This window comes from Venustampulla echinocandica (genome assembly GCF_003357145.1).
Source record: "Venustampulla echinocandica strain BP 5553 chromosome Unknown scaffold_6, whole genome shotgun sequence".
Lineage (NCBI taxonomy): Eukaryota > Fungi > Ascomycota > Leotiomycetes > Helotiales > Pleuroascaceae > Venustampulla > Venustampulla echinocandica.
Window position 1 is genome coordinate 1,027,852 of NW_022474211.1, and position 18,517 is coordinate 1,046,368.

Sequence of the window (18,517 nt, forward strand, 5' to 3'; positions counted from 1 at the left end):
GGCCATGCTCATGCGTTTTTGCATGTGTGATGGGGTGGGCGGCCGGCATATATATCCGCTCTTCTATGAATATAAGAGCAACTCTCACAATCATATATTGTAACTTGAGTGGGTGACAGGTTGTCCAGTCATGTAAACTTCTGCTTAGTATCTATCATCTGTCACGCGATTTCAAACTTCTGGAGCGCCATATTCCTCGCAGTCCGCTCCCTCAACCTATACACGTCATCCTCGATCCATTGGCTCCTGTTTGTGCATCAACTTCATTCCCATTTGCACCGCCACCATTCCGTTTACCAAATCCACGCTCTCCCTATCGACGAGAAGGAGGTAGGGAGAGGACGTTGATATTTTGATATACTGCCTTCTTCGAGAACAAAGCAAGCCAAGCGAGAAAGGTCCAAAAAGAAATTTAAAAAAATTGAGCGATCAAAGAAAGAAATGGCAAAAGAAATACCCAATTATCAGTTCCAAATGGGATACCGAGAAACCCAAGTTTTGTTATCTCTGGCGGAGCGTCCAGGGTCATCCTAGGTTGTCTGTTGATCAGCGGTTCAACCTCGGAAAGGCGTTAATATCCCCACTGCACCAACAGGCCTAGTCGCCTGTCTCCAGTTGTTAAGGTAATTCTGCTTATCTTGCCATATATACCTTAGGTGGTCGGTGTCTGGAGGCGGTGGAGGTTCGACCGAGGGTTAGCCGATGGAGTTGACCGCCCTTGAGGATACACCTGCAAAGAGGTCACCAAATCTCCCGTTTAAAAAGGGCAATACAAATTTGGCAATAGTTAAGTAGAATTGAACAAGCCACGAAACATGTCAACTATCCCCAAGTATGTGGGGTTAGAAAGATGGGGTTGAATTGGAAATTCAAACTTTATATCAATCAATATCCCTACAAAAGCGCTCAAATTCGCCATTTCCACAGTTGCTAACGCGTGCTCATATCGTACAGTACTCCACCCTAATCCCCGAGCTCCCTCTATCATGAATTATACCATGACTTCCCAGCCTTTCTTCTTGCTTCCTTTCGCTCAGCGGTCTAAACATCCCATCAGCGATGTTCATGGCGAAAGACAGACATAGACTCCAAAGGCTGAGCAGGGCCCAGCGCCGAGAGTCAGACAAACATCATCACAGAGCGCAAAACCATGATAAACCCATAGAACGACCAATCCCCCTTCAAGGAGTTATCTAGAAGGGTGGTGATCCGGGGTCCACCATAGCTCCATACGTGACCAATCCAAAAGAAGCCGCACTCACCCATTGTTTCTTACAATCTCGATATGCCCTATTATAACATCAGCATTCCCACTCAACACTCACGGAAAATGAACTCCGCCGCCTGGGAACAGTTGAGGGCGACTTCTACTAGGAAAACCAGGAACGTGCAACACAGGAAGAAGCAAAAAAAGGCTCACTGAAAGTAATCTGTGCACATCTCCCTATCCCCTCCATTCCGATGCAGACATCTCAGACTCTTATCCGCCGCGTCCTGGCACGGGTCATAGAACTCCGACAGGCGTTTGCTACATTGCGGAGTGACTCGAGGTTAGCTGGGGTTCCGTCGAGTTCCGGGTGTGGCTTCAACGACAACAATGAAATGGTTCCAGCACAAAGAGCTCCCAAAAACTACCTTTCGAACTTTTCACTCGTCTTCTTATCCCACGGGGTCACTTCCGCGTCTTTGGATGACATGATTGGCGATGAGGCTTCCACGTGTGATGGCAGGAGAGAGGTCAGCCTCGGGGTTGAGTGGTGATTGAATGTCAAATTTGATACAGTAAGTCCGAGGCGGCGGATTTCTCGCTTCGGCACTTGGCCGCCTGCCATGCTTATCGCTTACGAGTGACACTGGGGGGCAAGGAGCAAGGATGCAGGACGAAGGATGCTTAGGGGTCTAGATTCTTAGATGTCTCTTCTAATAAATACAGTAATACTACAATTTAAGAATAGACACACGCGCGCTCTTTAGGACGGACGGGATATTAATAGCTGCGCTATATTGAAACACCACGGGTCGAATATTATGATTATGTGTTATGCAGGGCTCCGACGCTAGGCTATTGTCGAGTTCAAAGCCCACAATGCTGGCTCTTCTGTTCTATGTAGTTTCAATGCTTGCATATCCTGTTCAATAGCCCTCTCCTTTGAAGACCTCCCGTTGCGTAGCTTTCGGGGAAAGCAGAGGTACTCGCCCCGACGCAGCACCATCCTTCCTGATGACAACGGGACACTCTAGCATTGCAAGAGCACGTCCTTGCACTAGAGAGGCCTCCGCCCCCGCACCCCGGCGAACGGTGAGCTTGTGGCCTGATAGAGAGGAAGGTGGTACTCCGTGCTCCTCCATCGTGGATTCCGACTGGCGCTCTGCCTCTTTTGTCACCGCCCGTCAGACATCAAAACAATAAGATGGTTCTGATTACCTAAGCCGCGTCATGTGCATTGTGCTGGTAGCGGGCCGTTACCGGCATTCCGCGCGCAAGTTTTGCTTAGCACGGAGCTCTTTATCTTTGCCAGTTGCCGTTCCATATCGGGATATCAGATCCTGTAGAATCGATAGGTATCTCCCCGCTCTGTTCAGCTCGTAGTTCGTAGCACATCGCCCCGTACTTCGACTCTAGCGCTCCACACCTTTTTTCACATTCTTCCACTGCTGCTCGTGTGTCTCTAAAACGGGCGCCTCTATGTGGAGGTTGGGCGATTTGTGTTCCAGCCGTCCATGGCGCGTGCGATAGTGCCGTAATGCCGTTCCATCGTGGTGATGTCTGTGCTTGACTCCTCCCCTATCTCGGCGGTCAAGCCCCAGAGTCTGGACGGGGTTGGCATGCAGATGATGATACGTGTTGGATTATCACGATGTATCGATCTAGACCATGCTCGTAATGCCCCTGACATTATCCATTTGCAGAAACAGTTTCCATACCACATCCCCGCCCATAGAAGTTGCTCGATGCCCATCCGACATTTCCAGCTGTCGCCTGGTCCGAGACATGCATCCTGCAACCTGAGAGCGGCCCGGCCACATAGATGGCCAACAAAGATGATGTTCATGGCGATAAGGTCCCTGTGTTCAACTATCGTGAAGTGCCCCTCAATCAATCGCTGGCACCTGTGTGCTTGCCAACAGTAGAAGGAGATTGAGAGTAACGTGGAGGACACAGCAAGGGAAACGTGGATTCAATAGCCAAGGTCGTGGAAAAGTTGCTGTTGGTGGGTCGGTAGCGCATTCCCCAGATCGGACTGATCAGGTGGAGGTATTAGACCCCGAGATCGCCTATAAGAACTGAACAGGACGCCCTCTCGAAAGACATTATAATAAGTTCATTTATAAAGATCATTTTAAACAAAGCCAGGACTCCGGCAAGCTCTCTTTGTCATATTGCCTACAACTTTGGCCACTTACAAGTTGGCATGTGTCGAACAGCGCCACAGTATATTGAAGTGAGGATGAATGCATTATTACACGCGGTAAATTGTCGCTTAGCTAACATATATTGAAGTAGTTCTTTACCTGATCACCATATCCAAGCAACTTTGGCCACTCACAAGTTGAAATCTAGCGAGAGGTGCAACAGAAATAAAAATCGAAGTAATGCCAGTAGTGAATGCAATTATACGCGGTGAACAGCCTTCGGCTAACAAACTATTTAAACAGATTCTTGCGCAGTCACCACACTGTCTGCTCCTCTTTCTACAAATATTACCTTGAGTCACTTAACTCGTTGATCAATAACCAAGTCCTTCACATCAAAGGATTACCAACATCAACACTTGTCAACATGCAGACTCCCGATGTCTCTGAACCCGGAACTCCGGATACGTTTTACTCAGAGACCATCAGCTTTCCACAGCTGAACGGTACTGTGAAGGAAACCAAGGAGAATCTCAAACGCTCGTTCGAGAAGTATCTGTCTTCTGACCAGTCCCCTCCTGCCGCTGGTAAGAACTTCGACCCAAGCAAGCATCTCACCTTCGAAGAGCCGACATATGTTCACTCTATGGAGGACATCGGATTCACTGCCAGCACCGGCGTCTCGCCGATGGCAGTTTCTGAGCCCTTCCATCTGTTCAGTGAGGAGGCCGTCAATATCATGAGGAGCGAGATCTTCAACCCAGTTGTCCAGGAGAAGTACAGTCACACCTCTGACATCGCACCCAAGCAGCTCCGCGGCTATGCTCCCCAGTAAGTCTTCCTTCTACCCCCTTCTGGTTGTGCCACATGCTAACGATTGTAGACATGCAAAGTTCATCTTCCAGGCTTGGACAAACCCTGAAACTCTTTCTATCATCTCCAAGATTGCTGGCATCGAGCTCGTTCCACAGATGGACTACGAGATTGGCCACGTCAATATGTCCGTCCCTAGAAAGCAGAGCGCCGGCGGTAACAATGTCACTCCTCCTGATGATGACGGCGGTGCTATCGTTGGATGGCACAGAGACAGTTATCCGTTCGTCTGTGTCCTAATGATGAGCGATACTACTGGCATGATTGGCGGCGAGACTGCTTTGAGAACTGGAACCGGCGAGATCAAGAAGGTCCGCGGTCCGCAGAAGGTAAGAAAATAACCCCGATGTATGATATCCAATGCTGACATAAATTTAGGGATATGCAGTTGTTCTCCAAGGACGATACATTGACCACCAAGCACTCGCAGCTTTCGGCGGTCAGGAGCGTATCACCATGGTCACTTCGTTTAGGCCCCGTTCCCCACATGTGCGAGATGATACTGTTCTGAGCACAGTCCGACCTATCTCCAACCTGTCTGATCTTTATGGTCAAACTATCCAATACCAGCTCGAGAACGCCGAGACTCGGATCCGTCAAATGCTCAAGACAGTCCGTGACTCGATGAAGACTGGTTCCACAAATGCGGCGGCCATCAAGAAATTTCTTGATTTTGAAATCAAGACACTGCAGCACCTCAACGACGAGATTGTTGATGAAGCCAACGTTCAGAAGGGGCACTTGGCCGAGGTCTGCGTGGATGCGGCCAAATGCACCAGCGCTTAAGTAGAGGATTTGATGCATATGGCTGAGTTTGGTTCCGGCATATTCGGATGGCGCTTGGGTCCAAGACAATGTTTTGGCGCTTTGGAACACACCGTTTGCTTTTCGGCGTTCTTATGGTTGCTTCAGTTCATTCTGCATATCGGACGCTGCATTCAGTCACGACTGCTCTTCATCAGATCGCGTTTGGTTTTCAAAATTTTCTTGGTCGGTTGGATGAACATCTCTTGCGCGTTTGAGCGTAGATAAGTTGGTATTCATGAAATTGACTTTACACACAACTATCAATCCATGTTTGCATTGCTCCCATGATATGTGAATGTAGCGACCTGAACTGAGAAGTATGATATGTGCCCGTAGTTGCACCCGCCCGATTTATCGCGTTCCTAATAAACGATATGCCAGTACAGGAATAGTTGGGCTTTGTGATGCTCCTTGCCCAGATTTGTCCACATACCTTAACACAGGTCCGTAAATTGGGGGGCGGGCCGCAAGTCAACCCCGTTGCATGTTGCTTGGATGATTCAAATCATACACAAGCAAGGCCTCGGCCGAACCCTCGACCGAATAAACAAAAGATCCTCGACCATTTTTGTCTCAGTAAGAGACTTGACGGGATTCTGTTCTTTGTAGATCGATGGTGCGGATGTTCAAGAGTGGGGTGGCGGTAACGAGCGATTACAAATAGTTACTGGAGAGAGACCTCAAGCCCGAATATAGATTGGAACAGTCCAAAGTAACAAATTTCATAAGCATGGTGAATTGTCCAGCATTGTTGTTGATGGCCTGTCACTATTTGAAGCGTGTCAGAGAGAGAACTGATGTTGGCTAAGCTGGGCGCGCCAAGGGAGACTACAACATCATCGTGGCGCACGGACCACAAGGCTCGACTTGGTTCGGCTAATTTAGCGCAGCCGCGACCCTCCACGCCTGACGCTACTTGGTTCGATTCTACTCCTGATGCTAACTCTGATCCCTCGTACACGGACACGACAACCTCTTTTCTCAGGACATCCCGCCTGGCGTATTCAGCGTCTACAGTTGGAGCTCACCGACTCTGGGGGCGGTCGCTTTTCAAGCGAGCCAGAACCGAAAGCACGCCCTTTGCCATAGCCGCCCAAATCCCCCCAGCCCAACCTCACATCTTCAGATCGATACGCATACATCATGCCTCCGTCGATTAAGCCGACCGCCCAAAACAGCCCAGGAAAGAAGCGTGCTATTGTCGGGGGTGCCTTGCTTCATAGTCGAGAAACAACGCCACTGCCGATGAAATCAGAACCAAGTCAAACAAAGGTCACTCAAAGCAACACAGAGGTATACCCGCGGATCTTTGAAGCTCTAGTGTCCCTATGCTTACCAATTTTTCACAGCTCGCTACTATCTTCAAGACTGATCTCACGAATATCCGGAATTTGGTAACCTGCTCAATATGCGATCAGTTGCTTTACGAGCCTTGGACTCTGGCTTGCGGGCATACATATTGCTACTCGGTCAGCCACCCCATCATGGATGCAGTTTCATGATTTTAACTAACTAGTTTACAGTGCTTGTGTAACTGGTTCGTTCCTAACAGGCGTAAGAAGACATGCCCCGAGTGCCGGACCCGAGTCAAGCAGATGCCTGCCCCGGCCTTTCTGGTAAGCGTGGCAACGGTTCCCTTTCCTCTCACGCAAGCTAATGTTAGTTCTCCAGATAAAACAACTAGTTGAAGTGTTCACAAAACGTAGCGAGCTGATGCCATCGGATGAATCTGTTGATACCCATACTCAGAGGCGCGCCGAGGAGATCGCGGACGTCGACAAAGACAGAAATGGACGTGATGGGCTCTTCAAAGGCACGTTCCCTAAAACGCTCGCAGAACTGTGGAAGGATGATGCAGATGGCGGTGTGATGCGATGCAGAAACTGTGGTTTCGAGCATGAGGGAGGACCATCTTGCCAGAACTGTGGCGCGGAACTAGATGATGAGGGCTACAGCTTCAGCGATCTCGATGAGGATGCCGATCTTGATGATCTCGACGCGCTTTCTCTTGAGCTAGACGACGAAGTCGATGCCGAATTTGCCGAAATGCATGGCCACAACTTTCTGGGCATGCCTGATTTTGTTCATCCATACATCCATTTTCATCATCTCCACCACCTTCACGATGACCCCACAGACCACTCGGAACTCTCGAACTCAGATGCTAGCGAGATGAATAGCGAAAGCGATGATGAGGATGGTGGCTCGTTGGCAGATTTCGTTGCCCCGGATGACGAGGAACCGATACGTAGACCTGGTCGGCAATCAAACATCAGAAACCATCGCGAAGCTATCGCAATATCAGATGATGATTCAGATGAGGGTGGTGCTGTGTCAAATCGCATACCCCGGCGTAGAGCTCGGGTATCGGGAAGCTCCAGTCCTTCGCCTCCTTCAGTGGTGACCGTGACGGACGTGATGGACAATGACCCAAACGAGTCGGACATCGGTGACTCAAACAGCGAGGCAGATATGTTACGACACGCTGGGTGGAGCCCATTAGACCAAGAAAATGATAGTGATGTTGATGATCCTACCCGGTTTCACGACAGATATGGGTATGGCTATGGAGATACTGAGGATGATCAAGCTTCGGATGATGATAGCGATACACAGACAATGGTTGGCAATGGGGGCTCTGATGACGAGGACGGTGGTCGTTCCCGTGAGGAATTTTCAGAAACACCGACATACGATGACTCTGCTTATCCTCCTTATATTCCGCATGAACACGCACCAAACAACTACTCTAGCTTCGACGAGGAGGCAACCAATTATGGTTCAGAAGCGGGCTATTCAACTACCTACGATCGGGATGGCGATACTGAAATGAGTGTTTCACCCCGATCAAGCGTTAGTGCGAATGTCGCAGGCGAGGGAGCATACGGCAATCCACTGAGCATCAGCGAGGAATCCGGTTCAGAACGCAGCATGAGCCGTAGCACGAATGGGACTCGACCAGAAGCTTATCAGCACGAAACGGGTCAAAACCTTGGCGTTGCCAACCAAATCCACGAAATCGAGGATGATTCCGACGACAATCCTATTCGCCCACCACCCCGGCGACTTCCTCGACGTTATCATCCAAATGCGCGGGTGCAACAATACGATCCTAGGATTAGTTTGATTTTCGCAGAACACCAGCAAAGTATGAGGGGAACCCAGAGCCAGCAACAAATGGGGTTGGATGAGCTGGACACTGAAGTCCGGAGGGTCGAACCTGCATCCAGGGCAAGGCGCCTGACTGCATATCGAGTGCTACCACCACGCCTCGTTGATCCTCTGAGGAGCTCTCGATCGCCTTCTGCGACAAGAGTTATTGCTTCGTCCGGTAGGACCTCACGACCCAATAGATATTATGTTCCAAGCAGACGATAGACTTGGAATGTGCAGCTTTTCAGATTGAATTGGTATTAGCATGCTAGGTGTTTGGGACATCCTGGCGTTACTCGGACTTCGGGATAGGAAAATACCAGGCCACAATATGCCGTATGAGGCGTTACTTAGCATAGCTACGGAATAGACATACATAGGGATTACTCTAATTTGCAACTTTTCATAATACAATATTCACAATCTCTACCATGTACCACGTGAAATGACCCATCGCCACTTCGTACGTGATGCAGCTGACAAATACTTCTGCAACACCAAAATTCATGGGATGTGCATAGGTAGCTAACCCTGATAGTTAGCGTCAGTACTAACTGTCCTGGAGGTCTGGACACCCGGTGGGGTGACACGAGCAGCTAGCTGGTGACTAACTATCTCAAAGGGTTCTAACCATCATTTGTGTTTCCGTGGTAGAATGGTTGTAGCGGCCACTACTCACTACACCTAATACAGTTATAAAATTGTAATAAATGATGGCTAGCTTTAAAGTTGGTAATTACCGGTATTGGACAAACTTAGGCTGTAAATTCTAGTGGTGATCGATTTTCCCATAAGTGAGAGAGTTGATTATAGAAATGGACAGTACAAGTTACAAATTCCTGTTGCAACCTCGTTTCGTGCATATATCTATTTTCTATCTGGGTTATTATACAAGTCTATACTGCAACTAAATTACCCCTTGATTATATTGTAACTCCGTTTCCCATAGGCTGTAGCAAAGTAATACAGTAGAGGCGAGGAGCCACGAAGTAAGACAAATAACTCTCGGGTGTTGCAATCAACAACCAGAAAGCATGCAGAGATCAAAATTAACTTAATAAATAGTTTATATAACTAGCGATGGAAATATGGCGTGATTAAGGGCATTGCCGCACTTGCGACCATCATAGTACCTATAGTCTCTATTTAATATACCTCCTATCCATGGCTCCGGGCCCAGATATCTATCTCTAAATGATGTTAGCACCCCCTATTCCACTTTAAAATACCCATTTGATGTGTTTATACTAAAATTCTCCTTACCTGAGGGCATATAAGTGTAGCTATTGTTTATCAACCCCCTTTTTAGATATTTTATAGCCATGAAAGTGGAAGTTTGCCACTGTCCAAGACGCTAGTGTGTAATTAAATGTGACCCGTTTCGAGCTTTCGGATACGCTCCTTTGCAAGGTAGTTTGCCAGCCCTATCGCGTTCCTACTATCCCAATTGGCACGCCGATTGGAACGATGCCCTTGTGCAATAGAAGCGCCCGTAGAGCACGAGAATATCAGTGGTGACTGATGTTTAGGAGAGGCTGATCGTTTGGTTCCTCAAGACCCAAGATAAAATAACGAAGGAGTATAATTATTAACCCGATCATTCTACTTCCACAGATTGCTTAGAAATAATGTCTCCGTTGGCATGAAGAGTACATGTTGTAGCAACACGCGTTTGCTATAAAGTAATAGTTTGGAGTGTGTCAACTTGAATCGCATTTTGTTAGATGCAACTAATTTATGGTTCCTGTTGGACATGAGATGGACCTCCCGAGACTTGAACCTAGGGCTCAAAATAGATATGAGAAATGTATTGGCTGATCTTATTAAAATACCTTTTTAAAAGGGCAAAAGGACATCGTCAACCCCTATCTCTTCCCCACTAGCACGTAGGAAACGGGTAGAGACTCCACACATGTACCAGGAAAGGGCTCACCTGAAGACAGGAAGTATATTGTTTATTAGAGCCCCTTTTTGGCTTCTTGATATGCTGATGAAAGAGAGGGAGTACTGTTCGAGAGTCCAAGTCTCAAATTCATATAGGAATAGCGACCTCCATCTAATCTCTGTCCTCGACACAAGCTTTTAACATGATGATTTCCAGTTCTTTCTCACCCATTTTCTCCCTCGATATGCAGGATTGGACGTATAATAGCACGCTTTCGCTAGCGAACCGCTTGCTTGAAGGCACTTCTACAAAGTAAGTTACCACTTGCGCCGGTGATGGGAGTCTCCGTTCAAGGACCAGGTTGAAGTGGACACCTGACGTGATGTCAGATAACAGGGTATAGAGTGTGGGTATAAAAGGCTGCATGCGCCCTCTCTTGATGGGCCTTGAGGATATATATGGTGCTGAATGGGTTCCACGCCCTAGGCTTGTGCATATATCGCTTCTTGAGCTTGTTTCTGGATGGATGCCGAGAGGCGGGATGACGTTGTTGGAGACCCAGTGTCTCCAGGATATACGAGAAGTGAGAAGTTACTTAACCTCATCCTTAGAGGTACCTTCTGTCACTTGAGGTTGTGTACAGCAAATACAATAATTATATAGTTCAAAAAGAAATAATTTTGCCTTCATCACCGTCATTGAAAACGCTCGACACGAAAATGATTAGGGTTATCCAATGGTTCCGATATGCGCTCTATGGAACATACATGCATACAGCCATAAGTGTCTTGTCCGCTCACGATCGAGGAGAACAATGGGGCAATGTTAATATCAACGTCGACGCTAAGGCTCCAAGCAAATCTTCTTGACGTCAAACCGCGATGTTGTCGTGATCATCATCAGCGATCTCGTCTTGGCAGCGGCTGGCTGCAGATCAGGGGTAATTACCGAGGATCGTCAGGGGTTAATTTGACATTGTAGCGATCGCTTTCAACGTCAAGCCAAGAACAAAGCATTCAACAATCATGAGAAGAGCGTATGTTCCTTGAGTCTTGGTGTTTGCAATACGTTGAAGTGTTTCACTTGGTGGCCGTGAAGCTGCCTTGCAGTTCATACCCTATCAATAGCAGCGACCAAGCTGGTTTGACTGCTGCGATGCGACGGAAGCCTTGCTCCCTGAAAGTTCATGGGATACTTATTAAGCAATCATTTTCCTGCTTCGAACTCTGCTTACATATGCCGAGCTTTCCAGGCTGTGTTTATGTAAGAAAGGGAGTATGATGTGTGGGGTGCGGACCGGGGCGACAGAATCCATTTTTTCTGGGGACACGAGCCCTTATTTTATATGATTATTTTCTGTACCGTAGTAGCTGTACAATGTGCGCTGGCACACACTGGCACACGTTCTTGAATATAATTGTATTCCTCGCGCGAATACCTCCTTCCCTCTATGTATTATTGTAATCTTTATGCAATTAATTTACTTGGAAAGAGCCATCACTGTGGTTGCCTCATTCTGCAAAGCCTGCTGCGCCCGGCGGGTGTCCAGACCACTAATTTTTATATACACTATGATATATACCCCCAAAATTACCAACATATCATCGTATATAATTGATGGGCATTTGTCCTCGCATCCCTTCTTCGCATTTTCGGCCAAAATACCCCAGCCAACCCCCAGGGCGGCGTGGGAGGTCCTCTTCGGCGAGCATCAAAGATAATATCCATCTCAAAATATTTGGTAATTGGAACTCAAAAAAAATACCAAGATGGAAGCTCTCTATTTCGTATAGTTCCGGTAACCAATAGGTTCACTTCCCCATCATCGCCGCCTTTGCTTTCAATTTCAATGCTAGGTACCAAGTAGCGCCTGACATGTTAGCCGCCCAGCGCCTAGCCTAATCAGTCATACCCATCTACTTTCTTGTCAATTCCAGCCCGACCTCACTCCTACTCTACGCACGCTAGTCTCAATCTATCAACTACCTACCATGATTCAAGAGGTGGGAATTATAATTATTGCGTCATCGCCCCTTTCAAACTCCTGCCTCGTTCTTGCCTAACGCACCGGGGGACCCAACTTTCCACTCCTTCTATCGAATAACTCCCGCTAAATTTTGGCAAGGACGATGGCATCGATGAATTGGTCGAATTGGGAGATGAAATTCTTTGATTTCCCTTTATGACTTTTCTGTAAAGCCTGCGTTTGAGTTATAGGTATATAGCTAGCAGTTAGATCGGTTTTTATATCCGCATTTTAGCTAAACTCTTTCCCCACAGCTGCCCCGCCAGTTCCTGAATTCAGGGTCGAAGACGGCCCTAAAGGGTGTTTCTCTCATTTATCCCGTCATTATTCCTCGTCTAGGACTGCATCTAAGCTAGAAGCAGGCGAACTAATTCTACAAAACAGTTCTCATTCGCTCAACCACGGATCGAGGCTTTACTTCTCTGGTATCGGGAGTCCCTGGACCAAATTGATTGCGAAGTTAGTCATTACGACGGGAGTCAGGCCCGCTCTACTGTAGTTCGTAGGCGGGGTCTGGGGATAAAGGGGGGAGGTAGTTCCTCAGGAAATGGGATTTCTCCATCCATCTTACACATCACAACATCTTAACATCTGACACTTCTGAGGACCTCAACTCTGTAAATAACTCACACGTTCTTCATAACTCACATCCTCTGAGTACCTCCCAACTTCCAAATCCATTACACTCTTTAAACATTCTCATACTCTACCTCTCATAATGTCTTCCCCACACATGCATCGGCAATCCAAGCCTGGCAAGCAACAATCAACCCCTCCTCCCAATAAGCTGGTCTCCACTGGGATGCAACAACAACTATCAATTCCTTTTCCTTCTTCTTCTGATAGCCTCCTCACTGGGGCGCCACAACAACAACCCACCATGGGGCAATACCAGCAGTCCCAGGGACAATTCATGGAGTTGTCACAGCACGCAGGCTACGGCCAATTCCCCGTGCTCCACCACCAAAACGGGCCAATGCCACAGGCACAGTTCCTGGGGTTCTCACAACCCACTGGATACCCACAGCAACAACTCATGGGGTATCCTCAGGGGCAATTCCCATTGCCCCAAGTATATCCAACGGTCCCAGCATACACGGAACACATGCAATCCTCCTTCCCACAGCCTACGAGCCTGCAACAACCCTCGCTCGAGCCATCTTCCTCCTTGGAGCCACCTGCAAAAAGGCCCCGTCTGGGCATCAAAAGACCCGTACCCGGACCCGGACGCCGACCACAACCCTCTCTCCGGCAATCTTCCTCCCCCTCGCCCCCAGCGAAGAAACTGGGTATCAAAAGACCCGCCTTCACCAAAAGGCAAACTTCATCCTCTTCGTCCTCCTCAGGGCCATCCAAACCTCACGCCTGCGCTCCAGCTCCGCGACACCGCCACTGTGGCCACCACAGTTCCACCTGTCCGCGCCGACGGCAACCCTCTTCCAGTGACTCCTCCTCGGAGCAGGCCGCGCCGCTACAACGGCGCCGACACACACCTTCTCTTCCTGCGCCGGCAATTCCGCTGGCGCCGAACTCTGCTGCTCTGGGCCCGCCACGGCAGAGACATCTTTTCGTTTGGCCGAAGGTGTAAGTTCCCCTTTGCTTGTAGCTTCTTTCTTTGGTTGTGGTATGGAGTTTGATGAAGACGTACCAAGTTGGGAGTTAGCGAGGAGTGAGTGGGCATAGTTGTCTATGACTTAATTTAGGTTGGGACGTTCAACGAAGCGTGCCTTCCTTCACAAAGTTTAAATCACTCACTCAAGATGGGACATCGCCATCAAACATCACGTGCTTTCCCCCCTTTCCCCTTTCTCCTTTTCTTCTTCCTTCCTTCCCTCCTCTACCCTCATACCACACCACCACCACCACCTAATACAAAGAACCCGTAACTAACTAACTTCCGCTCACAGCCTCGACCGCACCATCGGCGAAGAAACAAGTTCAAAGGTCTCCCGCCGACCGGGACCTATGAACCCGCCTCTCCAGCCAGACTGGAACCAGCGACAACAGATAAGTCATCTCCTCCCCAACTCGCTCTTCGGGTGTAACAACCTCCCGATGAAGCACCCTCTCCTCCCCCCCACTCATACCACCGCCCCCGCTGCCGCTACCACCGTTGCAGCCGTCCCCGCAAAGCCACCTAAGAGCGGGCCTCAGCCCAGCGACACGGACATGAACAACGACCACCTTGTGGACTATACGTCAGACTATGGCATGGGGGAATTTGGGACTGCTTCTGTGCAGATAGGGATGGAGATGGGGACGCCGGATGATCCGTGTGGATTGCTGCCGTATCTCGAGGAGTGCGAGGGGCTGTTTTTGGAGGACACGACGCTTTGGGGTATGGAGATGGGGAAGTAGGGCTTGTGTTTTGGGGTTCTTTGGGGGTGGGGCTGGAGTTATATGGACTGGGGTTTCCTTTCTTGCTTTCCTTCTTGCATTGTATTGTATCGCACCGCATTGCATGTACACAAATCCATACATACATAAGATGACAAAAAAAAACGAATACACGAAACAGCATTGTCATTATCATCCTCGTCCCACTATCATTTCATTAGAAGTGCTAAGTAAATTTCCTCATGGTATGTTTGTGTGTATGTGTGTATGTTTGTTCGCCATTCATTCGACATAGAAATACATACATATATATTCCTTTCTTCGCCGAACGAGAAAAAAGATAGTTTTATTATAAAACCTTGCGCAAAGTTCAGAAACCAGACCCGGGGGAAAAAAGCAATAGATAGATAGATTAGAAAAAAGCGAGGCACGAGACGAGCAACATTTCCCATCACATTTCATATTTTCATTTGTTCTTTCTTAAAAGTAAAAACTTTGGGGGGTTCATTTTCATATTCCATTCTTCTACTCATTCGCTAAATATTTCATTTATAAAAACAGGGAAACAAGGGCGACTACATTCGTTCGCTCATCAGTATCATTGGGGTGGGTGGTTGCGTTAATCTACTCGACGGTGACGGACTTGGCCAAGTTGCGAGGGAAATCGACGTTGAGGCCCTCGGCGACGGCTAGCCAGTACGCCATCAGTTGGAGGGGAATGACGTTCAGGAGACCTTGGAGACAGTCGACGGTCTTGGGGATTTCGATCTTCTCCGCTTGACCGGCCTTGAACTCTGGGTCGTTGGGGTTGCAGATGACGATGGGTCTGCCCTTGCGAGCGATGACTGTGAAATATTAGCAAATGAACCAATATATTTGATTTACGGATGGGAATATACATACCCTGTTGGTAGGCGTTAAGGGACTTGGGGAAGATGTTATCACGGGTGAGAATCATAATGATAGGGAGATTTTCGTCGACCAAAGCCAAGACGCCGTGCTTGAGTTCACCAGACATGACAGCCTCGCAATGGAGGTAGGAGATTTCCTTGATCTTGAGGGCACCCTCCAGAGCGGTAGAGAACTGGCTGCCTCTGCCCAAGAGCAACAGACTCTTCTGGTCCTTGAACGTTCTGGCGCACAATTCCTTGATTGGCTGGTCGGTCTTCAGAACCTCCTTGATCTGCTCTGAAATCTTGCCTAGACCTTCCATGATATCCTCGCGTCTCTTTTGCTTCGATGCCCGGTCCTCGCTCAAAGATAGCGCGAACATGATCATTGCAATGAACTGCGATGTGTACGCCTTGGTGGAGGCAACACCGATTTCAGGACCAGCGTTGACGTGGACACCGCAGTGGGTGAGGAGAGAGATGGAAGAACCAACAACGTTGACAATGCCCACGGTCAACGCACCGCGCTCCAAGCAGTATCTCAAGGCCATGAGAGAATCAGCCGTCTCGCCGGATTGGGATACGAAAACGCAAGTGTCGTCACGGAAGACTGGGGCCTGTCGGTCGAGGAAATCGGAGGCTAACTCAACAGAGATGGGAATCTCGGTCAACTCCTCAAAGGCACCACGAACAGCCATGCAGGAATGGAAACTCGTTCCGCAGGCGATGAATATGATCCTTCTACACCGGCGGATGGTGGTTATGTATGATCTTAGCCCACCAAGAGTGACGGTCTTGTTCTCGACATCGAGACGTCCTCTCATGGTGTTGACCACGGACTCTGGCTGCTCGAAGATCTCCTTCTGCATGAAATGGTCGAACTTGCCCTTCATGATTTCTTGGAGTTCAAGCTCAAGCGTTTGGATTGTTCGAACGTTGGAGGAACCATCTGATTTTGTAAGTCTGTGGATGTTCAGGGAACCTTCGTGAATATGGGCAATATCATCATCCTCGAGGTACATGACCTTCTTTGTGTGCTCCACAATGGCGGAGGGATCAGACGAGAGGAAGAACTCAGTTGGCATGGGTGCTCCGTCGTCTGTCATGAAAGCTCTTGACTGAGAACGGTGCAGGAGGGACTTGTCTGGGGGTGCGAGAAGGGTGGCAGGAGTTAGCAAATCACCGCTGGCCTTCTTCAGGGCTACATTTTGGGATGCTGTCTCGGCGGGTAATGGTCCATCCTCAGTGAATTCCACATCGACGAAATCAACCTTCATTCTCCTCTCTGTCCGTACGCCAATAACCAAAGGCGAGCCTTTTCGTGCCGCAATGACTTCGTGGGGGTAGTGAACGGACTTCATCAGGAGACCGAAAGCTCCCTGCAGCTCCTTGATGACGGCCTTTGCCAAGTCCGTGAAACCGACTGACGGGTGCTGGTCGTAGAGGTATTTGGCCAGCTTGGCAATACATTCTGTGTCGGTCTGCGTCTCGAACTTGAATCCCTTGGACTCCAGGAGGGTCTTAAGCTCCTTGTAGTTGGTAATGATACCATTGTGCACCACGGAGAACTCCCAGTTGGGATCGGATCTAGATTTACCTGTTAGTGCTGGCTGACACATACAACGGCACACCATTTGGACGGAATTACCTGTGAGGATGGCAGTTGAGGCGGGATGGGGGACCGTGAGTCGCCCATCTCGTGTGGGCAATACCAGCGTGTGAATCGAAGACCTTGGTGAGATCTGGCTTCTCGGTCTCAATGAGCTCCTTCAACTTGGCAACCTTGCCGACCTCCTTGAATGCAAACACCTCATTCTTCTTGTCTCCGTCGATTGCGAGGCCCGCGGAATCGTACCCACGGTATTCGAGTCGCGAGAGGCCATTGACCAGGGTATCGAGGATGTACTTCCTGTCCTTCTCTACCAGGTAATTGATGCTAGAGGGGGATCAGTCAGCACGGGGATTAATTGGTATTCTGTGTCGTAGCTAGGTACGTACTATCCAAAGATGCCACTATTTCCAAAATGTTAGCTGTGGTTGCTCTGCAGTTGCGTAGGGGGGTTTGTTGTGTATACGTACCACATTTTGACGGGGCGAGTAACGAGGGTATCAGCGGGGTTCTTTGTGCTTCTTTGTTGTGAACGAATGTACGGTGAGGATAAGCTTGTGCGGGGTTGGGGAGCTGGGGGATTCGTTGATGATGCGGCGATGGGAGAGGAATAGGAGGAGGAAGAACAAGAAGATAGAGAATTGAGGGAGCTGAGGTGTGTACTTGTAAGAGCGAGTGGATTATTATATTGGAGGAGGAGGAGGAACCGGAGGAGGAGTAGGTTCGTTTGCTGACGGGTTGTTTTTGTTTCACCTCACGTTTTGCACACCATTGGCGAATGCCCGCCTGTGTGCTACTCGTACTACGGGGGCTACTACAAGTACCTACCGACAGGCTATGGTGCAGTGTGCTACTACACGCCGCCACCACCTATTGACCGGGCATGTCCTGGGAGCTCTGGAAGCTTGGCCGGTGGAGCGTGGAGCGTGGAGGGTGTATCGGGGCTGGGCTGGAGACTATGGGCTCTGGGCTACGGGCTCTGGGCTTTGTCTGTAGGGGCTCACCTGCTAAAATGCATAAGCCACCGCCGGCAAGGCTCTCTTTTGCGGCTTAAGCCAGGGTTGCAAGTTGGTACATATTGAATACATATATTACTTCGTACCATAACCTCCATACTGTACAAGCAGCATCTATATCCTAGTTGTAGTCGTAGTACTTCGTAGCAGTAGCTAACCTGGAGCTTCCAAGTTTCCCCCCCTTCCATCGCCGCCCTAAGTTCCCTCACACCAGGGAAGCGTCAGGGGCAGGAACAGGAACAGGCTCTCAACAAACTCCCACTACACTACGGCTCTTCGGTGATCCGCTACGGCCACTCTAGCCTCTTAGCAGCGTCTAAATATAACGACTTCGACGTAGATCAACAGGGGCCCCTTATCGTATCCTCGAAAAAGACCCTCCATCGTACGAAGCACGTAGCAATTGGTAAGTATTCTCTGTGGACGAGTGCAATAAGGCTTGGGCTCCCTAGACTCCAGCCTCCGTATAGTACCCACGATGACGTGCCGGATCCGGCAGTCAGTCAAAGTTTGGTCGACACAGCCCCCCCCTTTTGTTCTTGATGCTTGGGGTCTTTTGTTTACTAC

At 49.0% G+C, this 18,517-nt stretch overlaps 4 protein-coding genes across 4 annotated transcripts; 3 read left to right on the top strand and 1 right to left on the bottom strand.

The window, feature by feature from the left end:
• Positions 1-3,781: 3,781 nt before the first annotated feature.
• BP5553_07750 (Uncharacterized protein) lies at positions 3,782-5,013 on the top strand (the record flags this gene model as incomplete). The annotated part of the gene is made up of 3 exons (XM_032016373.1): positions 3,782-4,185; positions 4,238-4,556; positions 4,606-5,013. The coding sequence occupies 3 exons, from the start codon at positions 3,782-3,784 to the stop codon at positions 5,011-5,013; spliced, it is 1,131 nt and encodes a 376-aa protein (XP_031867604.1).
• Positions 5,014-6,177: 1,164 nt separating this feature from the next.
• BP5553_07751 (uncharacterized protein) lies at positions 6,178-8,412 on the top strand (the record flags this gene model as incomplete). Its single annotated transcript, XM_032016374.1, has 4 exons — positions 6,178-6,327; positions 6,384-6,428; positions 6,558-6,650; positions 6,706-8,412. 4 exons carry the CDS (start codon positions 6,178-6,180, stop codon positions 8,410-8,412), a joined length of 1,995 nt encoding a protein of 664 aa, XP_031867605.1.
• A 4,404-nt stretch (positions 8,413-12,816) lies between these two features.
• BP5553_07752 (uncharacterized protein) lies at positions 12,817-14,456 on the top strand (the record flags this gene model as incomplete). The annotated part of the gene is made up of 2 exons (XM_032016375.1): positions 12,817-13,682; positions 14,006-14,456. 2 exons carry the CDS (start codon positions 12,817-12,819, stop codon positions 14,454-14,456), a joined length of 1,317 nt encoding a protein of 438 aa, XP_031867606.1.
• A 603-nt stretch (positions 14,457-15,059) lies between these two features.
• On the bottom strand, positions 15,060-17,409 carry BP5553_07753 (Uncharacterized protein; the record flags this gene model as incomplete). Its single annotated transcript, XM_032016376.1, has 5 exons — positions 15,060-15,280; positions 15,339-16,912; positions 16,974-17,261; positions 17,324-17,338; positions 17,405-17,409. The coding sequence occupies 5 exons, from the start codon at positions 17,407-17,409 to the stop codon at positions 15,060-15,062; spliced, it is 2,103 nt and encodes a 700-aa protein (XP_031867607.1).
• Positions 17,410-18,517: the final 1,108 nt, after the last annotated feature.